Genomic DNA, 26,283 nt, shown 5'->3' with positions numbered 1-26,283 from the left:
CATAGCTTTTCGAATTTTGAAAGTTCTAGAAATAGACTTGTTTACAATATGTTTTATTCCACCGAAATGTGTCACATTTTGGTCAAGTGAAAGCGTATAAGGGATTTGATAAATAACTAATTCCTATTTAGATCATTGTCTAGAAGAATCCATTTGTTATCAGATTTTATAATTTGAAAGGAATTATTTATTTAAATTATTCATTGTCATTACTAAGTGCTTATTGACTTGGGATATACACTACTTCGAAACTATTGTGAACTCAGAGACATTCTTGATTGCATCATTGTTGTACATTAAGACATTCAAAACTATTGGAATTCATTCAAAACATTCTTTATTTTTGGACTTGAAATTGGACATTTATGATTTATTTTGGATTTACTTCACAATACTGTGTCTTTTGAATTTTCACTTTGTAACTTAGATAAATAAATAAAAATTATTTTACTAAAATTGTTGGTTTCACATTTTATATTTCTTAATTCAAGACCTAGAGTCATAGCACATTCTTTTCAGCCAGAATGGTTGGAAGAATTTGATTGGCTGATGTGTAATGAGGAGAAACCAATCATGTACTGTTCTTCATGTAAAACAAATTCAGAAGTTAACAAATCCTCACCATTTGTCAAAAAAGAACAGACAACTTCAAAATTGATGACATCAAAACTCATCAGGCTTCTAGAATGATCACATAGTGCACTTCTCTTTTAAAAGCTGCATCCACACCAGTAGTGACTAGTGCTACATCCACACCAGTAGTGACTAGTGCTACATCCACACCAGTAGTGACTAGTGCTACATCCACACCAGTAGGACTAGTGCTACATCCACACCAGTAGGACTAGTGCTACAGCTCAGTGTTTATTCAAGTTAAAGCAAGCAAAATATTACAGCCTAGTTACAAAATGCAGAACTGCACATACTCTTGAAAAATATCATCTGAGCTTTTACCTCTTTTGAGAATAAACTAGTAATGAGTCTAATGAAAGAGATGAAGATATTGGAAGTGTCAGAGAACTTGTTTATTTGCTGATATATTATTTAAGAGGGAAGAAATAAGAAGAAAAATACAATGCTTTTCAAAGGCCATTAAGGGAAAATACTCTGGTAAGCATAATATTTTGATTTTCTGTGGGCCATTCAAATTTAGTTTGGGCTAGTACATTTTGGAAGTTTGCTGACCCAGTGGGCCAGTACCTTGCATATAGACCTGAAAATGGATTATTTACTTGATTTACATTTCATTCATGCATTATCTGCATTTGAAGTTAATTTTATTTGCATTCATTTACATCTTATTCAAGCTTGTATTTCAGCTGTAATCTTTGATTTTATTTTAGTTTATGGTCTTGGAAATACCACTAATTACTAAAATTCTGAACAGATCTAAGAATAAGTGTCATTTGTACAGCATTTGGTTGTGTGTGGCATTTGTACAGTAACGGGTTATGTGTAGCATTTTTACAAATACTGGTTGTGTGTGGCATTTGTAAATTACTTGTCATGTGTAGCAATTGTACAGTTACTGGTAGTGCGTAGCATTTGTACAGTTACTGGTAATGAGTAGCATTTGTACAGTTACTGGTTGTGTGTGGCATTTATACAGTTAACGGTTGTGTGTCGCATTTGTACAGTAACTGGTTATGTGTAGCATTTGTACAGTTACTGGTTATGTGTAGCATTTGTAAAGTTGCTGGTTATTTTGTAGCATTTGTACAGTTACTGGATGTGTGTGGCATTTGTACATTTACTGTTTATGTGTAGCATTTGTACAGTTACTGGTTGTGTGTGGCATTTGTACAGTTACTGGTTGTGTGTGGCATTTGTACAGTTACTGGTTATGTGTAGCATTTGTATTGTTACTGGTTGTGTGGCATTTGTACAGTAACTGGTTATGTGTGTCATTTGTACAGTTGCTGGTTGTGTGTGGCATTTGTACAGTTACTGGTTATGTGTAGCATTTGTATTGTTACTGGTTGTGTGTGGCATTTGTACAGTTACTGGTTATGTGTAGCATTTGTATTGTTACTTGTTGTGTGGCATTTGTACAGTTGCTGGTTATGTGTGTCATTTGTACAGTTGCTGGTTGTGTGTGGCATTTGTACAGTTACTGGTTATGTGTGGCATTTGTACAGTTACTGCTTGTGTGTGGCATTTGTACAGTTACTTGTTATGTGTAGCATTTGTATTGTTACTGGTTGTGTGGCATTTGTACAGTAACTGGTTACATGTGTCATTTGTACAGTTACTGGTTATGCATAGCATTTCTACAGTTACTGGTTGTGTGTGGCATTTGTGTGGCAATTTGTGAAGATCCTTTATTTCTTTCCTCTCTTGTCTTATTAAAAATGTTTTAGTAAACTAACAACTGCATATAATGTGAAAGATAGCCACGTCTTATTCAAAGTGTGCAATAGAAAAATAACAGATGTATGTAATGTGAAAGACAGCATTGAATTTATGATAAATAAAAATGTATCAACTGCAGTAAATTAAATACCATAGTTTTATAGTAGTTTTAGATTATTTTTCATAATTTTTTATTATTATTTCATATCGCTCAGATAAAAAATTAGACACATGCCAGTGCTCAAAAAATCTGATAGCCTGATGCCCAGGGCCCTCTATTTTTAGAACGTGCCCCTCTATTTTTAGATCGGGCCCATCCTGTATTCAAAGTGAGGTGCCCATCAGACTTTTCAAAAAAATTAGTGTACTTTCAAGATGTTGACATACATGCCATAACACAGAGCAATCTAAATCAGATTACCACTGTCCCACAAGAAATTGAGATCTGCTTTTAATCAAATGGAAGCTTGCTAAAAATAATAATTTGTACTCCCAAACCCCCTGACATGGTTGTGTTTCAAGAAAACACAATTTTCAGTAATCCTTAAAAAAGTAAAAAAATTAAAAAATTAAAAAATATTTTTTTTTTAAGTCTATGCCCATTACATGTAGTATGTAATAAACGGTAAGCTGTAATGATTGGAACTGTCAGATATAAAACTGACCCTATAGTTACAATTAAAGAAAATGAGGTCAGGTATAAAATCAAAATTTCACATTAACTGGCAGACAAACTCCCCATTTCATATTCTGGTCAGCTGTGGCTAAACTGCACAATAGCTAAAGGTTAGACTTCATAAGCATAAGGGCTTTGTGACTAATTAACAGTTAATCCTTATCATTGCATTTATCTTGTGAATTGGACTGCCCTTTGGACATACTTCAAAGAAACCATGTTCTACATTGTGTGTATATAAGCACCAGCAATTGATTGGCAAATAAATGATGCCCTATTTTGTAGCAACTTATGATGCCTGGGAAATTCATTTTAACAGTTTAAATATGCAGTCATAAGTTACCATACATGTGGCAACTTTTTTTCCCACTTTTTATATCACATCTTATTTGCTTAGGTTTAACTCTTAAGGCATGTAACACTGTTTACTAAATAAAATATTTACTCTGAATTAGTTCTTTGGGGGCACATTTACTGTGTGTTATATTTTGTTTTATTCCTTCTTTTAATTTAATCATGGTAATTTAAATTTACATATACGGTAGAGTTCTTTTGCAGAAATGGAGATGAGTTTTGTTTGCAGAGAAAATTACACAGTATACACAGTGATCATTCATAGGATTGAAACTAATTGGTGACAGTTTTTTTATTTTTTATTTTTGTTTACTATAGTACTGTTGAAGGGCTTTAAAAAATCTGAAATTTATGTGAATAATGTTTAATCTTAACATTCTATATACAGAGAAAAAATCTTTGTAGTGTTATATTAATTATTTCGTCACAGCAGTATTTATGAGTGATAAAATAGAATATGGCATATGTGGAGCATACGATATATATATTTATGTATGGGTTTTTTCCGAGAAATGAAAATTGACAGACATATGTAATAATTGGGAATTCTCTGCAAATAATCAGGAGATATAATGAGATCAGGAAGAAGATGTGGAATTACCTCAAAAATCATGAGGTTTTTATCCTGGCTTGAGAGTTGACAGATATGAACTGTCTGGACTTGTGGAATTTCAGTCAGGGCTTGTGAGTTTAATTATGTCACCAGCCCTAGGCCTATGCCTAAAAAATAATTTCTTTGAGCACTGCATGCAACCACAATTGATGTCATTACATTAGTGGCAGTTACCATGTCTCTCTGGACAAAAAACAATGTCTTGGCTTGCATGGAGTCATTGTGATGAATTTCAATGCAAATTGTCATGTGAAAGTACTCTTGACCATGGAAATTTAGCACCAAGATGAAAATAATCAACTTGGAAATCCATTCATGAAATGCATTTGCATGACCATGGAAATTTAGCACCAAGATGAAAATAATCAACTTGGAAGTCCATTCATGAAATGCATTTGCATGACCATGGAAATTTAGCACCAAGATGAAAATAATCAACTTGGAAGTCCATTCATGAAATGCGTTTGCTTGACCATAGAAATTTTTCACCAAGATGAAAATAATCATCTTGGAAGTCCATTCATGAAATGCATTTGCAAGACCATGGAAATTTTTCACCAAGATGAAAATAATCAACTTGGAAATCCATTCATGAAATGCATTTGCATGACCATGGAAATTTTTCACCAAGATGAAAATAATCAACTTGGAAGTCCATTCATGAAATGCATTTGCATGACCATGGAAATTTTTCACCAAGATGAAAATAATCAACTTGGAAATCCATTCTTGAAATGCATTTGCATGACCATGGAAATTTAGCACCAAGATGAAAATAATCATCTTGGAAATCCATTCATGAAATGCATTTGCATTTGCATACCATGGAAATTTTTCACCAAGATGAAAATAATCAACTTGGAAATCCATTCATGAAATGCATTTGCATGACCATGGAAATTTTTCACCAAGATGAAAATAATCATCTTGGAAATCCATTCATGAAATGCATTTGCATGACCATGGAAATTTTTCACCAAGATGAAAATAATCAACTTGGAAATCCATTCATGAAATGCATTTGCATGACCATGGAAATTTTTCACCAAGATGAAAATAATCAACTTGGAAGTCCATTCATGAAATGCATTTGCATGACCATGGAAATTTTTCACCAAGATGAAAATAATCAACTTGGAAATCCATTCATGAAATGCATTTGCATGACCATGGAAATTTAGCACCAAGATGAAAATAATCAACTTGGAAGTCCATTCATGAAATGCATTTGCATGACCATGGAAATTTTTCACCAAGATGAAAATAATCAACTTGGAAATCCATTCATGAAATGCATTTGCATGACCATGGAAATTTTTCACCAAGATGAAAATAATCAACTTGGAAGTCCATTCATGAAATGCATTTGCAAGACCATGGAAATTTTTCACCAAGATGAAAATAATCAACTTGGAAGTCCATTCATGAAATGCATTTGCATGACCATGGAAATTTTTCACCAAGATGAAAATAATCAACTTGGAAATCCATTCATGAAATGCATTTGCATGACCATGGAAATTTAATGCCAGCATGAAATTAGTCAATTTTGAAATTCAGTACATGCTCATTTTGTTATTTATTGTTCTGCATTTTGAATTTGCATTCTCCATACAGTGCATTATTCTTTGCATTCCATTTTCATTTAACTTTTAAATTGATCCATTTCAGGGCCTGAAATAATACTTATAGCATCTGACATTATAAATAAAAATGTGATAACATACACAAGTGTTGTTCAATTTCATTTTAAAAAGTGTACATTTTTAACAAGTTTAATCCCTACGATACATAGATGGCATTTTAATTTTGCATTAAAATTTATTTTTTCTTTGTCTAAACTTGTGTATATAGTATTCATCTGTGATTTTTGACATTTCTATACAGGTCTTCCCAAAGTCAAGCCTGGTAAAGAACCTGGGGAGTTGGGAAGTTACAGAATCAAATTGATAGAGTTCTTAAATTGCTCCATGTTCTACAAACCAGAGAGGCTTCTAACAAGATTCCCAATGGACGGTAAGTTACAGACTGAGTGTAACTTTACTCTATGTATTGATCTGTCAGTTTGACCATTACTTATTGAGTGCAACATGGTAGCATGGAAATTAATACAGAAAAGAGTGGTCTAAAGCGCTCTTCGTTACGGATCACTGCCATCTCACCTCTGTCTGCGGCAGTTCGAGTCTAAGATTCAGCCAATGTGGGTATGTGAGAAAGCTTGCCAGTAGCTTCTCGAGGGTCGGTGGTTCTTTCCGGGGTTTTCCCGGGTTCTTCCTCCACCATTAATACTGGCCGCCATGTATAGCCTATCGTGTGCTGAAAAATGGCGTTAAGCCCCACGACAACAACAACAACAACAATACAGAAAAGAAGAAATTAAGAACAGGAAAACAAGTAAATAAAATTCAGATAATAGCTAGTTGGCTCCCAGTTATTTTGTTTCTTTATAGACTAGGCAAACCAGCTTACATAGCAACCCCTGTGTGTACACCTTTTCTGTGTTCTACAACTTACAGGTCTATACAAGCATTTTTAAGAATACATGGAAAGACATTGAACCCAAAACCCAAATTTAAAGAGTCTTTCCCAAGTGTTCTGATAAATGAAGGAAATATGCAGTCTAATTATGGTTGTATTTCTCTTTCAGGTGCATTATTTGGTCATAATACATTAGTAGTACAACCACTGACTCTCAATCCACTCCTCATGACCTTGTTTTTCGCTACAAAAGTACTAAGCTGTTAACCCACCTAAGAGTTATCTCCCTTTAGAAGGATTGCAATCACATTGTTACTTTAGTCACTACTTAAGTTCATGGTAGGAATCATGTTTCATTTGGAGACTTCGCAAACCAATTTCCACTTGTGTCTTTTCATGATTTGACTTTGCAAACTGATTCCCACTTGTGCCATTTCATGGTTAAGGCAATTATAAGGTGTTTTCTCACACTGAGACCAGTATCTCTGTTTCCCAGCTTACTCTTGCATGAATGAAAAATTCATTTATGCTTTATTGGTCTAACATGCATGTTAGCACCTTTTTAATTACCTATCCAAAGGTCTGTAATACTTCATTTCATCTTACTATTAGACATGCATTATGAATTGTCAGATAATTATCTAGGATAGCATGCCGTAAAGTTATTAATGTAATTATTTTAGACATTTATTTTTATCAGTGAGCTCATCATCCAGGAAATGGATTTAGTCAAATTAACAGCATATTCACTAGGAAAATTTTGACAAAATTGTTTTTGTTTTCATGTACAAATAATGCATCCTGGTGTTAGCATTCATGAATGTTACCAAGAGGAAAACATATATGATCTTTAAATTGTGTTTATAGTTTTATAGTGGATCCAGTGTCTGACTAACTTTGACGTAGAAAATTCATGAAGTTAGTAAATCTAATCCAAATATAATTCATGTATTCTTTTCTATTATTCTCTTATAGAAAACATATTTTACAGGTCCTCAGGATTGCGCATATTTGCTTGTTACTTTATATGTAATATTATAATGCCAAATTGTAACCAGATTTGTATGCATCACTCTCTTTCTGTCTTTGCTTTTTCCAAAGGGTTTTTTGAAGAGAGAGCCATACTCCTGGGACGACTGGGCAGACATGAGCAGGCTTTGGGTATCTATGTTCATGTGCTGAAGGACAAAAAGCTGGCAGAAGAGTAAGAAAAATGACTACAGACCAAAACATACATTAAAAGATAATTAAATTTTCACCATGCTTGAGCAACTTCCATAGCTTGCAATCACAAATTTCTGTGCAGTTTTATTAGACATTATTCCCTGTTAATATCAATCCATGGTTGTGACTCAAAATCAATTGCATATATAAGCTTTCCAGTTATAAATGTTATATAAACGTCTTCCCACCTAGGTAACATTGTCTTACAATGGATATTATAGTGTCTTCTTTGTAAATATCAGTAATGACACTTCAGTGCCTTTTTATGTGCTTGTTGTGTGTACTATATAGAAAACTCGTATAGTGATTTTACCTGTATAGGCAGTCTAACATTGGTCATCCTACAGGAAACTTGTTACTAGAATTGAATATTTAGCATCCACTTAATAAGTATTAATAGCAACATTTTAATTCTCTACCTGTACAGGCCATGTTCATCTTTTTTCAGGTATTTTTTACAGAGTGTAACTCTGTACGAACATTCCTAAGTTCATAAAGCTGGAAGCATGCCACACTATGTGTATATGTTGTCTGCTCTGTTTTGTTACAGATTTAGATCATAGGCAAGACCAGACATACAACCACTCTTCGTGTGTGGTTTTATCTGGGTGTTTTTTTTTTAAATACATGCCAGACTTGTATACTATGGACAGAAGTCAATGGGTGGCAGTTCTTTGGGAACTGAGGGGGAAGGCACCTTGAGGGTTGAAGACATCATCAGCTTGCACATAAAGGTTTGAAACCATATCATCGACTAAGAGCAAGAACAGCCTAAATTACCATCTCGCATATCAGAATTATAGACTGGGTACGTGGATCAGTATCCCATACCCTATCTCAACCTCATGGACTTGACAGTGCCATGCCAACCAAGACTGCCATGTTCCTTCATAACTGCACTTGTTCATATAACTCTGATCGCAATGGGTAATGACTGCAATTGATCATACAGTAGCAGACACCAGATAAACGAAGTTGTCCAGTTCCATGACTACATAGTACTGCTAGGCACTTCCTGCATAGGATGCTCAGCTTAGTAACTCAGTACCATGAACCCAGTTATACAGTAGTCTAACCTGCATAGTGATCGTAGACACTTCCTGCGATGTCCAGTTTATACAGGCACTCCTGTGGTTCTTTCCAACTGACATAGTGCTGCTGTGCACTTCCTGTAGATGATATCCAGTTGTTACAGGCACTCTCATGGATCATTCTTAATTGCATAGTGCCACTAGGCACTTCCTGTGCATGATGTCCAGTTTATATAGGCACTCTCTTGGATCAGTCTAATCCACATAGTACCACTTGACCCTTGCAGCATATGATATCCAACTTGATTTCTCAGTTCCCAAACAATATCTCTTTACATGTCCTCGAGTCTTTTCTACCTGAAGAGAGCCTCTAATTAGTGACACCTTGGAAGTAATGGGATTTAACTCATAAATGCTGCAAGTGTAGGGAGCTGCTTGTTTTACTGTTCTGAGATCAGGTAATCATTGACCATTGTAGAATCTAGATTCTTCCACAATCTGACAATTATTGACATTTTGGGCTGCTTACATTGGCAATTTCAAGTCCCAAGCATCTTTGGATGTTTATTCCTCACAGATGCCTTCCCTCAAATTGTTGTCAACGGTTCTACATGCCCCACACACCAGATACTAATAAGTTAATTCACAACATCCTGACCATCGGATCAACGTTGGATCAAATATCTATGATGATCGTTCAAAAGGTGGAACACCCTGAACCGCACTGGACATGTGTGGGAGCCTGTTTGTAGAATGGACACTTCTTAAACATATAGACACAACATACTATGGCCAAGGCCGTAACAGCAAATACCAAAACTTACAACTGGTGGAGTGAGATACAGTGTTCTCTATCACCAACTTTCTGTGTAGACCATCATATGCCAAGCTATGCTTGCAATCTTAATTATCTAATCTCCACTTTATTGATCAGGGTGACAGTAATTACGAATAAGCCACCAAGAATGCATTCTTCCTATTGCTCACAGTGGAGAAATATAAAAGTCAATATAAAAAAATATCACACGGATGTCCCTAGAGCACAGACTACTGGGAAACAGTCCTACAGAATTAACAACCTTGAAAACCACAGTCCTCCCGAACTTAGTGGAAAAAAGGCAAATTGGTCTTTGATTGGTTTCCCCAATGTCTCCACAAAACCTTACCTATCTCGGATGACATCACTTTCATGCACCCCACCCACTTATCACAGATCACTGTAGGGGAAAGACTGGGAGATTCTTTCTCTGCTGAATGGAGAAGACTTTCCATGATGACACATTGACCTGACAAGTTGTTTCCAGAGGACTCAGTTTCACATTCAGTGCACCTCCTCCTTTACCCAGAGTTCCTTCAGTTACATATGCAGTTGTCTGCCCTTGGTCATCAACCAAAGCACATTCAGTCAATTCTTTTAATCTGTTGGGTTCATGATGGCATGTAATAACAGGTTCTAAATGCCATCCGTTGGGGAGACTATGCAACCATTGTGGACTTGCATGACAAATAACTCCACATCCCTGCTCACATTGCTTGTGGAAGTCCTGTGATTAGCCTAAATAAAGAAAAATGGGATCAAATTGTGATGGACCTATTGGCAACAAGATGGAATGTCAAAACTCTAACCTTTGTCTTACTAATCCTGGATCCTAAAGGCCTAGATAATCAATATTGTTTCTATAGATTGGACAAATATATACACTTCTCATCCAACACCTCAGGTCCAAAGGTGATACAGGAATGAAAAGAATCGGAGTGGCACCTCATCTTAATTACTCCACTCGAAAAGGAAATCTTGGATCAGCCTCATCAGTCTTGCAGCAGATTCCACAGGAATTGCGATTAAAATTTGTCCTTAGGAACAAATAGTTCTCACAAGTGGTGGATAATCCATCTACCGAGTGGGATAATTAATGATCCACTGTCTTAAATCAGACCCCTAATGTAAATTACCATATGTGCTCGCGTATAAGCCCATTCACGTATAAGCTGACCCCCCCCCCAACTGAATTGGTAAAACTGTTATAAAGTGCATGACCCGCGTATAAGCCAACCCATAATTTCTAGACTACCGGTACATCACACCCTGTTATTTACCCTTCCTAAGCGTGCGCGCAACAATACCCTATGGAGCCTCTCACTATTGTTCCTTTAAGACTATCGTACATGTATTTCTACTCTCAGTCAAAATGTTTGTCGTATATACCTTCAGTATCATAATTCTTTTATTTTTTTACGTTGTTTCTTTTCATATTTACACTGAAATAAGCTAGCATGCATTTGTACGATACTGTAGAGTTTAATGATTACTGATTAGCTGAGGGTTAAATACTTGACTGGAGATTACTAATATGGCAGTTCTTTTGGAAAATACACGTACCACCGTGGCTCAAATAACACGTATGGCTGCATTTTCTGGTGGATTGACATCTGTCAAATAGATGTCAAGTACATTAAAACATGTTTTTCATTCATTATCCTACCACTTAAGTTACAAAAAAAATATTTGTTTCACTTCACGACAGCACAAATCTTATGAGCCATGTGGCATCATTAGGCATGTGATCTCATCTTAAGCAATCAACAGAAACAATAAATACTGGAAATCAAGGGAAAAAAGCGTTAAAAATTTCAGACTTGGACCTTGGCCTGCAGATAAGCCGACCCCCCCCCTTCTTCCAGGCCTTATTTTTTTCCAAAATTTTTCGGCTTATACGCGAGTATATACGGTATGTTTCAGTGACATTTGCAATTTATCAGACTTTTTTTTAATTTTTACCACTTGCAGTTCATTAATACATTTAGACTTTAGTTAATATATTTCTTATTTCTTCACTACTGTTTATTTTATGTTTTTAAGAGGTAGATCATTTATTGTTTATATGTGCATGGTACTTGTTTCCCATTTGTGAATGTATTTACCATATGTGATTGTCTACAAAATTCAGTCAGTGAATACTGTTTAAATTCATCAGTTGTTTTGCAGTGGTGTATGGATAAAGGGATGCATTTAAGAGACTTTAAAGTGTAACATAAATGATAATTTAAAATGTTACATATACCTACATAATCCTTATCATTTCAGGTACTGTATGAATTACTATGATAAAAGTCAAGAGGGGAACAAAGATGTAAGTATCTGTGTACATAGTCAAAAAGCTAAAGTCTTTTTTGAAACATTAATTAACACAGTTTACATGGTCTTTTTTATTAACTCTTTAGAACTAATCCATGTCATCTACGTTGCTTTTAAGAAATTGAAGATCCCAACCAGGAATAGAAATTACCTTGTTTTATATAAACTGTATGAAGAAAAAATATCTCACAGAGCCATGTTCTCTTCTGTCTGTAATTATTATACCATATTGAATGAGGATATCTCTGGTATAATTCATAATTTGTAATTGGCCCCAAATTTAAAAAAGGTTTTTCCTTGGCAGTAATTTTTAATATTTCATCAATAGGCCATTAAGTTTGTTTTGTGCTAATTTTTATGTGAGAATGATTTTGTTTTGTCATCAGTTTACTAAAAATAAAAATTTCGGTTTGACTTATTTTCTTTTGATTGTAAACTTCTTTGTTCAGCACTGAATCAGCCTTAGACCAAAACTTCAAAATTTGAATTTTTAATGTTAGTGTTTTCTAATTTCTTATTATTTTGACAGATAAATAAAGTAGGGTTACTTTCATAAAATTCTGTAAACTGCATTCCTGTACTTACACTTCAGAGAGTTACCCAAGGTGAAAATAATGAGTTTGACTACAAACACATGCTCAGAAGTTGTATAACCTCCAGACTGGGTCTTAAAATCATTGAATTATTTGAGTACAAACACATGCTCAGAAGTTGTATAACTTACAGGTTGGGCATTAAAGTCATTGAATTATTTGAGTACAAACACATGCTCAGAAGTTGTATAACTTACAGGTTGGGCATTAAAGTCATTGAACTGAGTACAAACACATGCTCAGAAGTTGTATAACCTCCAAGCTGGGCCTTAAAGTCATTGAATTATTTGAGTACAAACACATGCTCAGAAGTTGTATAACTTACAGGTTGGGCATTAAAGTCATTGAACTGAGTACAAATACATGCTCAGATGTTTGATGACCTCTAGGCATGACCACATGGTTATTGAACTGTCTGAGCACAAACTTATCTGATGATTTATAAACTCAAGGCTGGTTCTTGTAGTCATTAAACTCTTGCAGACATGATTTTTCTGTTTTAAAGCAGAATTCTGCTTTTCTCCTGACTTGAATCTGGTTTTTCTTGATATAGTCCAGTTTTTTTTTATATCATCTCCAATCTGGTTTTTTTTTTTTTTTTAACAGTGTTTGGTCCCTTTCCGCAATGACCCTTGTAACGTATTTGTTTCATATATTAGTTAGCCCATGACTCTCGTAAAGAGTATTCTCATTGGTCAAAAGTTTACATTCATCCAATGAATCTTCATGTAAAGGAAACTGATGGCAATGGAAAGAAGAAGCGTGCTTGCAAAAAATGGCATCCCAAGTTGTTGAGAGAGACCATGACATGAGAAGTTTAGATAAAGGTTTAAAAAACATATGGAAATGGGAATGGCTGGAGCGAAAAGTCAATGGAAATTTAGTTGGTCAGTTTATAAGAAAACTGAACGCTTGAGGACTGGCATTTTGTGACCTCTGCAATATAGATATAAATTACGGAAGTCGTGCCTTTACTGATTTATTTTCATTCCCCACAAGTTGAATCCTCCATCAGTGTCATGAATGATATTATTGATTCTAAATCAGGAAGGATAAACACTGAAACCTACAACTCAGTACAGAACATAAAATATGGCCTAAAGGCATCTGGAAAAAGTGCAGTCAATTACTATAAGAAAAAAGAATTTTTGCATGAGAGAACAGATGTAGCCCTCTGTCAGAATATGCACACTGCATGTCGCCAATACAAGCTGGAGCTTGAAAGGAAAAAGGCTGTCATTGAAAAGGAAAACAAACGATTGCACATTGAGCCAACAAAATCAGTGATGACAAAAAGGGAGGCTAAAGAAATCTTTGACAAAGCTGCAAAAAGAGCTCGACTGGCATATCAACAGGTTGTGTCCAGTGGGCAAAAAGACAAGTGAATATATGGGATTATTTGTATATAGGTGATGTACTTGGGTGTTTATTTTACAGATTTGTTATAAAAAGAGAGAAGTGTAATATGTTGGCAGCAAAAATTGCCAAATTATTGACTTAATTACGATGTGAAACCTGACATGCACATGAGATAACTTAAGCACCAATAGTATTGGAGAACATATTCATGTGACAATAAATAATGTGAAATTATTCAAGTTGAAAATATTTGGTAAGTTTGTTAGTTTTTCAAATGATTATTTTGTTACATATTCTGATTATAAGTTGCAGCTATTCATGACTGTAAAATGCATTTTTGGACCCCCAAATTGTGGGCGCTACCCCTCAAGACCCCATTGGGGGAGGATCCACAAACCCCCATTCAGATTTTCAGCTTTTTTTTTATGGAAGACCAAAATCATGTCTGCTCTTGGAGTACAAACACATTGTCAAAAGTAGTATAACCTCCAGACCAGGACCTCAGAGCCATTACATTGTCTGAGCAGAAACATATGTTAAAAAGTAGTATAACCTCCAGACCAAGACCTCAGGACCATTATACTGTCTGAGCAGAAACATATGTTAAAAGTTTTATAACCTCCAGACCAGGACCTCAGGACCATTATACTGTCTGAGCAGAAAAACATGTTTAAAAGTTTGATAACCTCCAGACTGGGCTTTGTAGTCATTAAATTCTGAGTGCAAACTCCAAAGTGTTGTAATCTCCAGACCAAGGCACCATAGTCATGAACCTATCTGGGTACAAACACATGCTCAGGAGTGTTTTATAACCTCCAGTTTGGGCCTCTTCATTAAACCCTTTCAGAGGGCAAACCCCTGCTTAAAAGAATTTTAACCTCACTGTCATTAAAGTGACTGTGCTGAGACTCAAGACTGAGAAAAAGTGTCTCCATTTTGTAGGAAAACCATCTTGATCTAATTATGAAATATTGAGAATTTTTACTGTTTAAATTATTCTTTAAATATCTACATAATTATATATTTACATAATTATGTTCTTAACGACAACAGAAGCATTCAGTAGTTGTAGAAGTGTCTCTATATTTGTACACAGACAATACCTATGGTTTTTGTCTGTTTAAAATAATGTTCATTTTTAATTTAGATTACTGACAATGCAGCCCAAAATAAAGATTTTTTGTCTTGTTTTGTTCATAGCAAAGTTTTTACAATGAAAATATTTTGATTTCAATACATGATCAAATATTATTCATGAGAGATGTCGTGACTACATGACCAGGTCAGGAGTTGCAAAGATTAATCAAGCAGAAAGTGGGTATTAGCAAATATAAACATACCTAAATAAGGGTAATATCACTGACATATCTGTTGTAGGTATATGCCCACTTGCTGAAGATGTACCTCCAGCCCCCTGAGCCATCCTCATTGGGTTTATCCTCATACTTTGACAGCAAACCTCGGACTGACATGGAAGCTGCTCTTGGTCTATTGGAGGAGCATGCTGGGAAAATTGACACAGCAAAGGTAAATTGTGGGTGCATTTAAATTTATTCCAGTCTTGACATTGCATAGGTAAATTAGGCTGCATTTAATTTGACTCCAGTCTTGACATTGCAAAGGCAGAATGTCAGAGTGCATTTAATTTTACTCCAGTCTTGACACAGAAGATATAAATTGTCAGGGTGCAGGATGCATTTAATTCCATTCCAGTATTGACACCTTAAAGGTGAATTATCAGGGTGCATTTAATTTGACTCCAATCTCAACACAGCAAAGGTAAATTGTCAAGATGCATTTAATTTGACTCCAGTCTTGACACCATAAAGGTAAATTATCAGGATGAAATTAATTTGACTCTAGTCTTGACACAGCATAGGTAAATTGTCAGGCTGTATTTAATTTGACTCCAATCTTGACACAGCAAAGGTAAATGGTCAGGCTGCATTTAATTTGACTCCAGTCTTGACACACTAGCTTTAAATGTTCTACACAAATGACAGATGCTTGACACATTAACCCCTGGAGGTTTTTGACATCTTGAAAGCTATTTGTGAATAAATCCAAAAACACAAAATCCACAGTGATCTTTCCATAACATACTGCCTAGTTGTGTTAGAAACATCGTTTTTCATTGGCTATTTGACTCGTGCATGAGCAGAAGGGTAAAAGTTGGAGTTCTTTTTTTTTTTTTTTTTTTTGGCTAAACAGAGCCATTATTTTTGTATCGAGACCACTCTTTATTTCAAATGCCCATCTTATTCTACTTTTTGCAAAGGCTCATCTGTATGTTTGCAGTTCATACTGGTTTGCCTTAGATCTGAGACCAGAAAGTCTAAAATCTGGACACAAAATCGGATCCTGACCACGGGCGAATTTTGGGTAGAAAAAAGTCGGGTCCAAAAATTGAGGTTTTTTATCTGTATTTTGTAGTGCAACTAGATATTGCAGATTATTTGGTATCTTTGTAGAGCTACATCTGTCTACCTTTTTATAATACCACCCACTTTAGTGTATCTTGCATGACCATGATGCTACAGAGCCAATCAGTAGGCTACTACCTACTGCCCTGTTAAGTCGTCACTAGGGGTTAATGTGTTAATGCAGAAATCATATAAGTAAATAAGAATACATTCCTCTTTTTCCACAAACAACCGTGAACAAGATGAAAATAAATTGGGTGAATATCAGCAAGAAGAAAAGTGGCTTATGACAATTAATTGATTCCCAATACACACAGTTCATGATGCTCTAAAAATTGCTTACACATAAAGTAAAGTGAAATATTGACTGTTATTATGACTATTTTGTCAGTATTTCAATTACTCATGCATCTACTTTGTAGGTGAAAAGTGATCTAGCTCCCACTCTCAAGTTCTGGATTAAATGTTACCTTATAATTATTTTGGTTTGACTTTACTTTTTAGCAAAATTTGATGTCAAACTGTATTCTAAATCAGTTGGTTAGGGGAAATTATCCTAACTGGTATGTTGTCATTATTGGTCTTGATTTGTCTGAATGACTAAATAGGTGATCATCTGTACCACCAAGTTTCTCTAAGCTGTTTTTTATGCCCACTACACAATACAATAGGTGACCGCTCTGGTGGCCTAGTGGTTAGAGCGTCTGCCTCAGAAGCGGGAGGTCATAGGTTCAATCCCTGGCCGAATCATACCAAAGACTTATAAAAATCATACTAACATCTGCCTTGCTAGGCACTCAGTATTAAGAAGTTAGTGTTAGGACTGGTCAGCCTGGTGTCAGGATAATGTGACTGGGTGGGACGTCATGCTTCATATCTGTGGCATGATGCCTCAGTGCTAGACATCACTATAAACTGTCACACTGCAGACATTGTAGCACTATGACTGGAAAATTGTTAAAGCTACATTAAAAATGCAAATCACACACACACACAATACAATAGCTGATTATCTGTACCACCAAGTCTCTACAGGCTGTTTTTGTATGCTGACTACACAATACAGTAGGTGATCATCTGTACCACCAAGTCTCTCTAGGCTGTTTTTATATGCCCACTACACAATACAGTAGGTGATCATCTGTACCACCAAGTCTCTATAGGCTGTATTTGTATGCCCACTTCATGATACAATAGTTGTTGTTGTTGTTGTAGGGTTTAACGCCATTTTTCAGCACACGATAGGCTATACATGGAGGCCAGTATTAATGGTGGAGGAAGAACCTGGGAAAACCCCGGAAAGAACCACCGACCCACGAGAAGCTACTGGCAAGCTTTCTCACATACCGACATTAGCTGAATCCAAGACTCGAACCCACGCAGACAGAGGTGAGATGGCAGTGATCCATAACGGACAGCGCTTTAGACCACTCGGCCACTCAGGGCCCCCATGATACAATAGGTGATCATCTGTACTGCCAAGTCTCTATAGACTGTTTTTTTTAATGCCAAATCAAATTATGGTTGACATTTCCAGAAGCAGTGGAAAGCTGTACTGCAATGGCAAGACCAACCAACCAGATACAGCTCACTGACACATTATAATGGACCAGCCACACAGTTTGTGCCAGCCATACAGCCATCTGGCCCTGCCCAACCAGCTGTCCTTGACCAACATCTGCCAGTCAGACCACATTTCATACTGCTTTTGCTCTTATACCTGAAAGGTGGGTGTCACACCATGCATGGTGACAACACAGCATTGTCCATGCCATATGGCTTGTTATATCTATGACATGCAGGAAAACAGCTACCAATCAACAAACAGGATGACACAGACTCAGATCCAACTATGGAATGGATGGAATTCAGCTTTCCTGTCTCAATACAATAAATATATTGTATTTTGTCACTTTAATGCCCTCTTCCTCTGGCAGTTAATACCACAAACAAAGTAAAAACCACAGCAAACATTGATAAAAAAGACACAGATCCATGATTCAGAATTCTACCATGATCGGCAAAGATTGCAAATTTTTTACCAGGCATCTATCAGATAGGATTCATGACCTCAGTAATTCAAGGACCATCTCTTTAGTAAGCCTGCAACTTTCTCACTTCACTGGTATGGATTGTATAACAGTGTGTACTACTGGATATATCTAGTCATGAATTGTATAACAGTGTGTACTACTTTGATATATCTAGTCATGGATTGTATAACAGTGTGTACTACTTGGATATATCTAGTCATGGATTGTATAACAGTGTGTACTACTTGGATATATCTAGTCATGGATTGTATAACAGTGCATACTACTTGGATATATCTAGTCATGGATTGTATAACAGTGTGTACTACTTTGATATATCTAGTCATGGATTGTATAACAGTGTGTACTACTTGGATATATCTAGTCATGGATTGTATAACAGTGTGTACTATTTGGATATATCTAGTCATGATAAGGATATAACTGCCATCAACATGTCTTGTGTTTTAAAGTATTTCACACCAGGAAGAGTTGGTGATGAATATCATGTCTCCTTCCTCCCTACTTGACTTAGCGTCACTAGCTATCTTTCGTCTGGTTGGAAAGGCAAGGAGTGAGCACACTTGGGAGTCATTGTACTGGATAGCCAAAGTAGTGTCAACAGGGCAGTCAACCATTTGACAGTGAATATCCTTACAGCTTCCTGTCGATTTGACAAGAAAATATGCTCTGTTATGATCATCATCCCTCGCATCTCACTATGTGGTAACACTGCATTCTCTCCCTTTTGATTTCTGCTTGTATTTTATTGTAGAGGTTAGAAAGCATGCAGCACAGGAGTTGCTGCTCCAGCTATTTTTGAAAGCCCCCAGCTTGTCACAACATCATTGGCGGTTACACCAAAGAAGAAATTATTCTGAGCAAAATAACCATATGAAAACACATAAGCCACAACTTTTCAAGGCCAGGTGAATTATAGGCAGCTGTATGCTACAAACTTGTCCAGGCAAGCTGGCTGGGGAATTTTGCCTCTCCCAACAAAAATTTGTCTTCCCTTCTACCACTGGAGATGCTTCCTCAGGGTGCTAGATTCCTTTTTCACTAGACTTGGATCAAAATCTTTCTGGGAAATAATTGATCCAAGTCATTTTGGAGAGGCTCCAGATCTTGTATATCCAGCCCCCACCCCTTTCATTGTCTCCCATCCCATGAAGGCGGGCATGTTACATAGAACATTTGTTTTTAAAGAGGTTGGTGGAGTTATTCCAGAAACTGGACTCCCAGGTTTATACTGGTCACAAAAGCCAGCTGGAAATTGAGACCAATTATAGGCTTGACCAGGCTGACCTGAACTTCAAAAAGGAAACAGCAAAGTCCATGCTGTTGTTGGCTGTCTTGATCTGTCTAGCATGTATTTCCATACACTCCTACACAGTATCATGTAGTTTCATCAGTTAGGCCACCACAATGCAGTATACCATTCCATTCCCTTCGATTGGCTTCCACCTCTACACATGGGCCTTCACCAAAACATTAAACTGTGCCATATCCACTTCAAGACATCCTCCTCCATGATGACATCAACATGCCTGGACAAAATTCTGCAAAACACTCAGTTTTAATTCAGGATCTGAACAACCTTCTCTCTCTCCTTAACAGTTTATGAAAAAGATGGCCTGTGTCCCTTTTAAACATCTCGATCATCTAGGTACATCATTCCTTTGATAAATCATGCCCGATAACTTGTGAACCCACTTATATCATGGGATCAGGCATGGGTTACAATGTTTAAATAGAAAAATGCCTTGGAAAACATTGACTGCATAGTCTATGCCTTAGAGAACATTGACTGCATTGTTCATGCCTTGGAGAACATTGCATCATCTATGCCTTGGAGAATATTGACTGCATTGTTCATGCCTTGAAGAACATTGACTGCATTGTTCATGCCTTGGAGAACATTGACTGCATTGTCCATGCCTTGGAGAACATTGACCGCATTGTCCATGCCTTGGAGAACATTGACCGCATTGTCCATGCCTTGGAGAACATTGACCGCATTGTCCATGCCTTGGAGAACATTGACCGCATTGTCCATGCCTTGGAGAACATTGACTGCATCGTCCATGCCTTGGAAAACATTTCTGCCAGAACATACATTGCATAAACTTGTCATGGCTGCCTTTACATGCACTCTCTGCAATATGGTCCTTCTAGCACCCAATCTCATGTCATTAAGATGACCAGATTATGATCTAAACTAAAATCTGCCACTTCCTGATTTATTGGCAAGACAGGGAGTGGATAGTAGTGGGAATACCTTTGGAAGTCCTTGAACCTTAAGTCAAAATCCTTATGGATGCCACTTTGTCTCAAAACAAAGAAAATCTATGTGGTTGTAGAGTGAGGTTATTATCATCATGTTATGATGTCCATCCATGCATCTGTTCCCTATGTTATTCCACACAATATCTTGAAATCTCCATCTACCATCTTGAAAATCTGCAAATGGCTTGCACTTGAGATAAGGAAGAAGCCTATCAGATTTAGGGTCAAAAGGTCAATGACTGTGACTGAAGAAGAAAAAAAACAATCGTTTCCACATAGTAGTAATAGGTCTAAATCATAGACATGGACAAATTGTTGATGAATTGTGGTTAGGAAGAAGCCTACTGATTTTGAGGTCAAAAGATCACAGGTTAGGGTTGATTGGAAAAACAGTGGTTTGCACACACAGTAACATTAATTATACATCACATACCTGGACCAATTTGTTTTATTTTTATGATTTGTCTTAAGGAAGAAACCCATTTATTTTGGAGTTGTAAAGTCAAAGATCAAGGTCAGAAGAAAACTGGTTTGCACAAAAGAACTTCAGTTCTTTATCACAGATTTGGACCAATATTTGTGAATGACTTGTGCCTGGAGGTAGAAACCTATTGATTTTTGGATGAAAAGTTCAAAAGTCAAGGTCATTGGCTGAAAAAGGAAACAAATTCAGTTCTGTATCACATACCTTCAACAAAGTTAACCTATTGAGTTGGGGATCAATAGGTTAAAGATCAGGGTCACTTGATGAAAGAAGACAAATTCTTTTTTACATGAAAACTTTTAGCTTGCTACCATATACCTTGAGTTTGTGGAGTGCTTGTTCTTGAGACATGGAAGAGACCTAGTGATACTGTAGTCAACAGCTAAGGTCATTATCACTGAAAGAAAAGTGGGTTTTGCAGAATGCCTTTGGTTCTAGAGTAAGTGTTTAGGGTAAGAAAGGAAGCCATATATCTTGGGGTCGAAATATCAGAGATCATGGTCATGGTAATTCTAAGAAAATAATGGTTTCTGCAGGGTAAGTTTGGTTCAAGTCTGAATACTTAACTAAATGTTAAGGTCACTGCAACCTATTCATCAATAATCTGCAGAGTCAACTATACCCTGTTAGTGCCTATGCAGAGGTCTGTTAAATATGGTGCTGGCAAATAATTTACCTAGCATGGTATTTTTCTTGTTCTAAATTTTATCCTTCCTCCACCTCATTGTGGTATCGTTGTCCTTGCATTCACAAAATATTGCAAGCACAGGTCTAGTTTTGTCCATGTGTACAGTAGTCTAGGTCATATGATGTTCACTAGTTATAATTAAGGTCTCTTGCACTTAGATTCAGTAAACTAATTTCAAAATTTACTGCATTAATAATTATCATGCTAGTTTGAACTTAGGAAAAATTAAAACACTTTGTACACAGTTAGAAATAATTATTAACCAGGAATCTCTTTCCCCTCAGCTGACAACAGGTTTGTATTTGCATTTACTGAAGCATCGATACCTTGTCAATGAGTTGAATATGTATTTATGTCCATTTATTGGAGAACATGCAAATGTTTCATTTATGTTTGATGAAATTGGTATGTAGCAGGCCAAAATAGTCTAAAATAACAACTTTGGTATCATTAAAGTTCACAAATTCAGCAAAATGAGCAGAAGAAAGTTTTCACTATATATCTGCTAAGTTGCAATACACATGTTATGTAACCATGTTGCTGATAATATGAATAATCATGTTATAAACTACATTTCGTGTTGAATTTATCAGTATTTTATTTTCATGAATATCTTGTAATTTACAGTACATTTTATACCCTTTTAGGCTCTTGACTTGCTGCCCCCAACAACAAAAGTGAAGGAGATCCTAACATATCTGGAAAATGTCCTTGAACTTAAGTATGCCTCCAAACATCAGTGTCAGATTCTGAAGAGCATGCTGTATGCTGAGAGCTTGCAGGTTTGTTGTAGGTTATGAGCATGCAGGTTAGTTGTGGCTGATTAAGAGCATGCAGGTTAGTTGTGGAAGGTAAAGAGCTTGCAAGTTTGTTTTGGAAGGTTGAAAGCTTGTAGGTTAGTTGTGGCTGATTTAGAGCTTGCAGGTTAGTTGTGGCTGATTAAGAGCATTCAGGTTAGTTGTGGAAGGTAAAGAGTTTGCAAGTTTGTTCTGGAAGGTCAAAAGCTTGTAGGTTAGTTGTGGCTGATAAGAACTTGCAGGTTAGTTGTGGAAGGTTAAAAGCTTGTGGGTTAGCTGTGGAAGGTAAAGAGCTTGCAAGTTTGTTTTGGAAGGTTAAAAGCTTGTAAGTTAGTTGTGGCTGATTTAGAGCTTGCAGGTTAGTTGTGGCTGATTAAGAGCATTCAGGTTAGTTGTGGAAGGTAAAGAACTTGCAAGTTTGTTCTGGAAGGTTAAAAGCTTGTAGGTTAGTTGTGACTGATTAAGAGCTTGCAGGTTTGTTGTAGGAAGTTAAATCTGGTTATAGCTCTTTTCTTGTTCTCATGACACAAATAGAATGATTTCATTTTTGTTCATTGATTTCATGGTTGCTAAAAGCTGTGAATTTTAATAACCAATACCATAGTGACAAGAATAATTGGAACTTTGGGGCTAATTTCATTGTGACCTATTTAAAAATTAGGTCTTTAAGTTAATTTCATTGTAAACTATTTAAAAATTAGGTCTTTAAGTTTTGAACTATTGGATATATTTTTATGAAACTTGACCTGTATCTAAGTCTTATCTAGCCTAATCAGGTGCCAAGTCTTGACTGTGTGTTATCTAGCCTAATCAGGTACCAAGTCTTGACTGTGTTATCTAGCCTAATCAGATGCCAAGTCTTGACTGTGTGTTATCTAGCCTAATCAGGTGTCAAGTCATGACTCTGTGTTATCTAGCCTAATCAGGTGCCAAGTCTTGACTTTGTTATCTAGCCTAATCAGGTGCCAAGTCTTGACTGTGTGTTATCTAGCCTAATCAGGTGCCAAGTCTTGACTGTGTGTTATCTAGCCTAATCAGGTGCCAAGTCTTGACTGTGTTATCTAGCCTAATCAGATGCCAAGTCTTGACTGTGTGTTATCTAGCCTAATCAGGTGCCAAGTCTTGACTGTGTTATCTAGCCTAATCAGATGCCAAGTCTTGACTGTGTGTTATCTAGCCAAATCATGTGCCAAGTCTTGACTGTGTGTTATCTAGTCTAATCAGGTGTCAAGTCTTGATTATGTGTTATCTAGCCTAATCAGGTGCCAAGTCTTGCCTGTGTGTTATCTAGCCTAATCATGTGCCAAGTCTTGATTGTGTGTTATCTAGCCTAATCAGGTGTCAAGTCTTGATTATGTGTTATCTAGCCTAATCAGGTGCCAAGTCTTGCCTGTGTGTTATCTAGCCTAATCAGGTGCCAAGTCTTGATTGTGTGTTATCTAGCCTAATCAGGTGCCAAGTATGAAAGCCATGGAGATAACAAAGAGAAAAGGTAATATTGTGATTTTTTTTTTCAATGACTGTAATGCTTAAACCTCTGGAAATTTGTTAATGAAACTTGACTTAGAAATACATCGTGACTTGACAACTTGTCAAATATATAGTAATTCCTATTGCACAGATTTTAAGTTAACACATGGGAAATGTCACACGATAGATATAGTATGTGCCATTTGCATTATTCATGTTTGCTAATAGGTATTAAGAATATGTTATTGTGTTCTTCAGATTCTGAATTTCATCTTTAAATTGCATCATGAATTAATTGTCTAAGTGGAACATCCAAAACTCCATATAAGTGACTATACCAGATACAGTATAGTTCAACTATCACAGAATTTAGCAGCTCTTGTAAAAGACTGAATTTATAAATAGATTATTTAAAGTAAATACTAAAATATAATACAGATTATTTAAAGTAAATACTAAAATATAATACAGATTATATAAAGTAACTGCCAAAATATAGTACAGATTATTTAAATTAAATACTAAAATATAATACAGATTATTTAAAGTAAATACTAAAATATAATACAGATTATTTAAAGTAAATACTAAAATATACATTAAATCAATCATTCAAACATGAATATTTTTGTTGTAAATATGATAAATTTGAAAAATTTACGAATATTCTTTATTGCAAAATGATTAGGATTGGCAGTAACCTATTTCTCTCCTAAATCTTATTATGAAGTGTACTGACAAATGCGGTCTTCATTGCAGGTCCATGAACAAAGGATGTTCTATGAAAAGATTAAAGTGGTGATCAATGATGAGAAAATCTGTAGAGTGTGTAAGAAGAGGATAGGTGGGAGGTAGGCCAATTACAACATTCTGATTGTCATTTGTATGTAAGCCACTGAGGTCATCTCTTTTAAGCAAGCACCTGTTCTTAACAAGTAACATTGTGTAACAGGAAAAAGTATGACAAAGCATAACAGCAATATCTCTTGCTGTGATTGACAAATGTGCAACAAATGTGTCACTTTTCTGTTTGTCATCATCATTAAGATTCTATGGTCAGGCTTTGTATTGAAGATGTTGAATGCCTGGGATAGTTTGGGGTACATTATAGAAAGGTTTTTGGGTAATATGCTGTTTACTGCTACAGTTTCAGCATAGATTCTGAAAAATATTTCACAAAAATACTGACTTCATTCACTGTATTGATTTTACAAAGACTTTTTCCTTCCAAAATGCTGCATTCCAGAGTTCATTTCATTTATTAGGCTCAGCTCATCAGCTTCATCAGTGAAGCACTTGAGAAAGCTAAATTGTGTTCAGTTTAATTAGCTGGAAGACTTTGGGTGAGTCCTTTACATGTTAATCTGGCATTGCTCTGCTGATTCAAAAGTCCAGATTTTGCCTCCCCCAAACTGGAGTGGCTTTTGCTGGTCTATTTTTAATAACCAAAGATCCATGGAAATGTTTGACTTGTAGAGATGATCTTTTATTAAATTACTTATCTTTATGTCAAACAATTATTACATGTCGCCTCACTTATATAGTCTCTTTTGGACAATTTTTGGCTGGTATCACTGTTGTCTCTATGTCAGCTGTTATAAAATATGATGACATTGTTATTGGTGGCTAAAATGTATTGACAGGAAGTTAGGAAGCTTCTGCTAGACAAGTATCAGGTTAAAAACGTCAACATACAGGTTCCTGCTTTCTTTATCTCCTCCCAAAAGTTGGTTGCTAAATACGGTGTTGAATTTTATGCTCATTGTTGGATGGTTGCTAGGTAGACAGTGATGGAAAGAAATGTTTTTCACCAGACAGACTGGAAGAGAGAGATACATTTTTTTTTCAGGATAATATTCAGATACATAATCTATTTTCCTTGCATAATTAACCACAATATCATTTTAGTGTTTTGTGTCTCATCATTGGATTAATTTAGTTGTTGTTGTTCTAGGGTTTAACGCCATTTTTCAGCACAAGATAGGCTATACATGGCGGCCAGTATAACTGGTGGAGGAAGAACCCTGGAAAACCCAGGGAAGAACCACCGACCCACGAGAAGCTACTGGCAGGCTTTCCCACGTACCCATGCTAGCCGAGCCTTGGACTCGAACACACGCAGACAGAGGTGAGATGGCAGTGATCCGGAACGGTGAGCGCTTTAGACCACTCGGCCACTCGGGGCCCCGGATTAATTTAGTAAATATACCCCTAAACAACTGTATCAAGCATACATCTTTACAGAGATATGCCACCCAAACTGCACCACACCATACATATTTA

General features: G+C 36.2%; 1 protein-coding gene across 2 annotated transcripts in view; it reads left to right on the top strand.

Moving 5' to 3' along the window:
• The window catches only part of LOC149804505 (vam6/Vps39-like protein), a 106,331-nt gene that overhangs the window by 72,674 nt on the left and 7,374 nt on the right, over positions 1 to 26,283 (top strand). The window contains exons 20-25 of one of the 2 annotated variants that reach the window (XM_089940807.1): positions 5,883 to 6,011; positions 7,575 to 7,677; positions 11,814 to 11,859; positions 15,194 to 15,343; positions 22,381 to 22,454; positions 24,760 to 24,851. In XM_089940807.1, the coding sequence (XP_089796933.1) occupies positions 5,883 to 6,011; positions 7,575 to 7,677; positions 11,814 to 11,859; positions 15,194 to 15,343; positions 22,381 to 22,454; positions 24,760 to 24,802 (545 nt within the window). In that variant the 3' untranslated portion in view covers positions 24,803 to 24,851. Of the gene's footprint in view, positions 1 to 5,882; positions 6,012 to 7,574; positions 7,678 to 11,813; positions 11,860 to 15,193; positions 15,344 to 22,380; positions 22,516 to 24,759; positions 24,852 to 26,283 lie in introns of both variants that reach the window. The other variant, XM_089940796.1, reaches the window with a different exon arrangement.

This window comes from Sinohyriopsis cumingii, chromosome 2 (assembly GCF_028554795.1).
Source record: "Sinohyriopsis cumingii isolate HCF-2022 chromosome 2, ASM2855479v2, whole genome shotgun sequence".
NCBI classification, from domain to species: domain Eukaryota; kingdom Metazoa; phylum Mollusca; class Bivalvia; order Unionida; family Unionidae; genus Sinohyriopsis; species Sinohyriopsis cumingii.
This window is presented reverse-complemented; position numbering and strand designations above follow the sequence as displayed.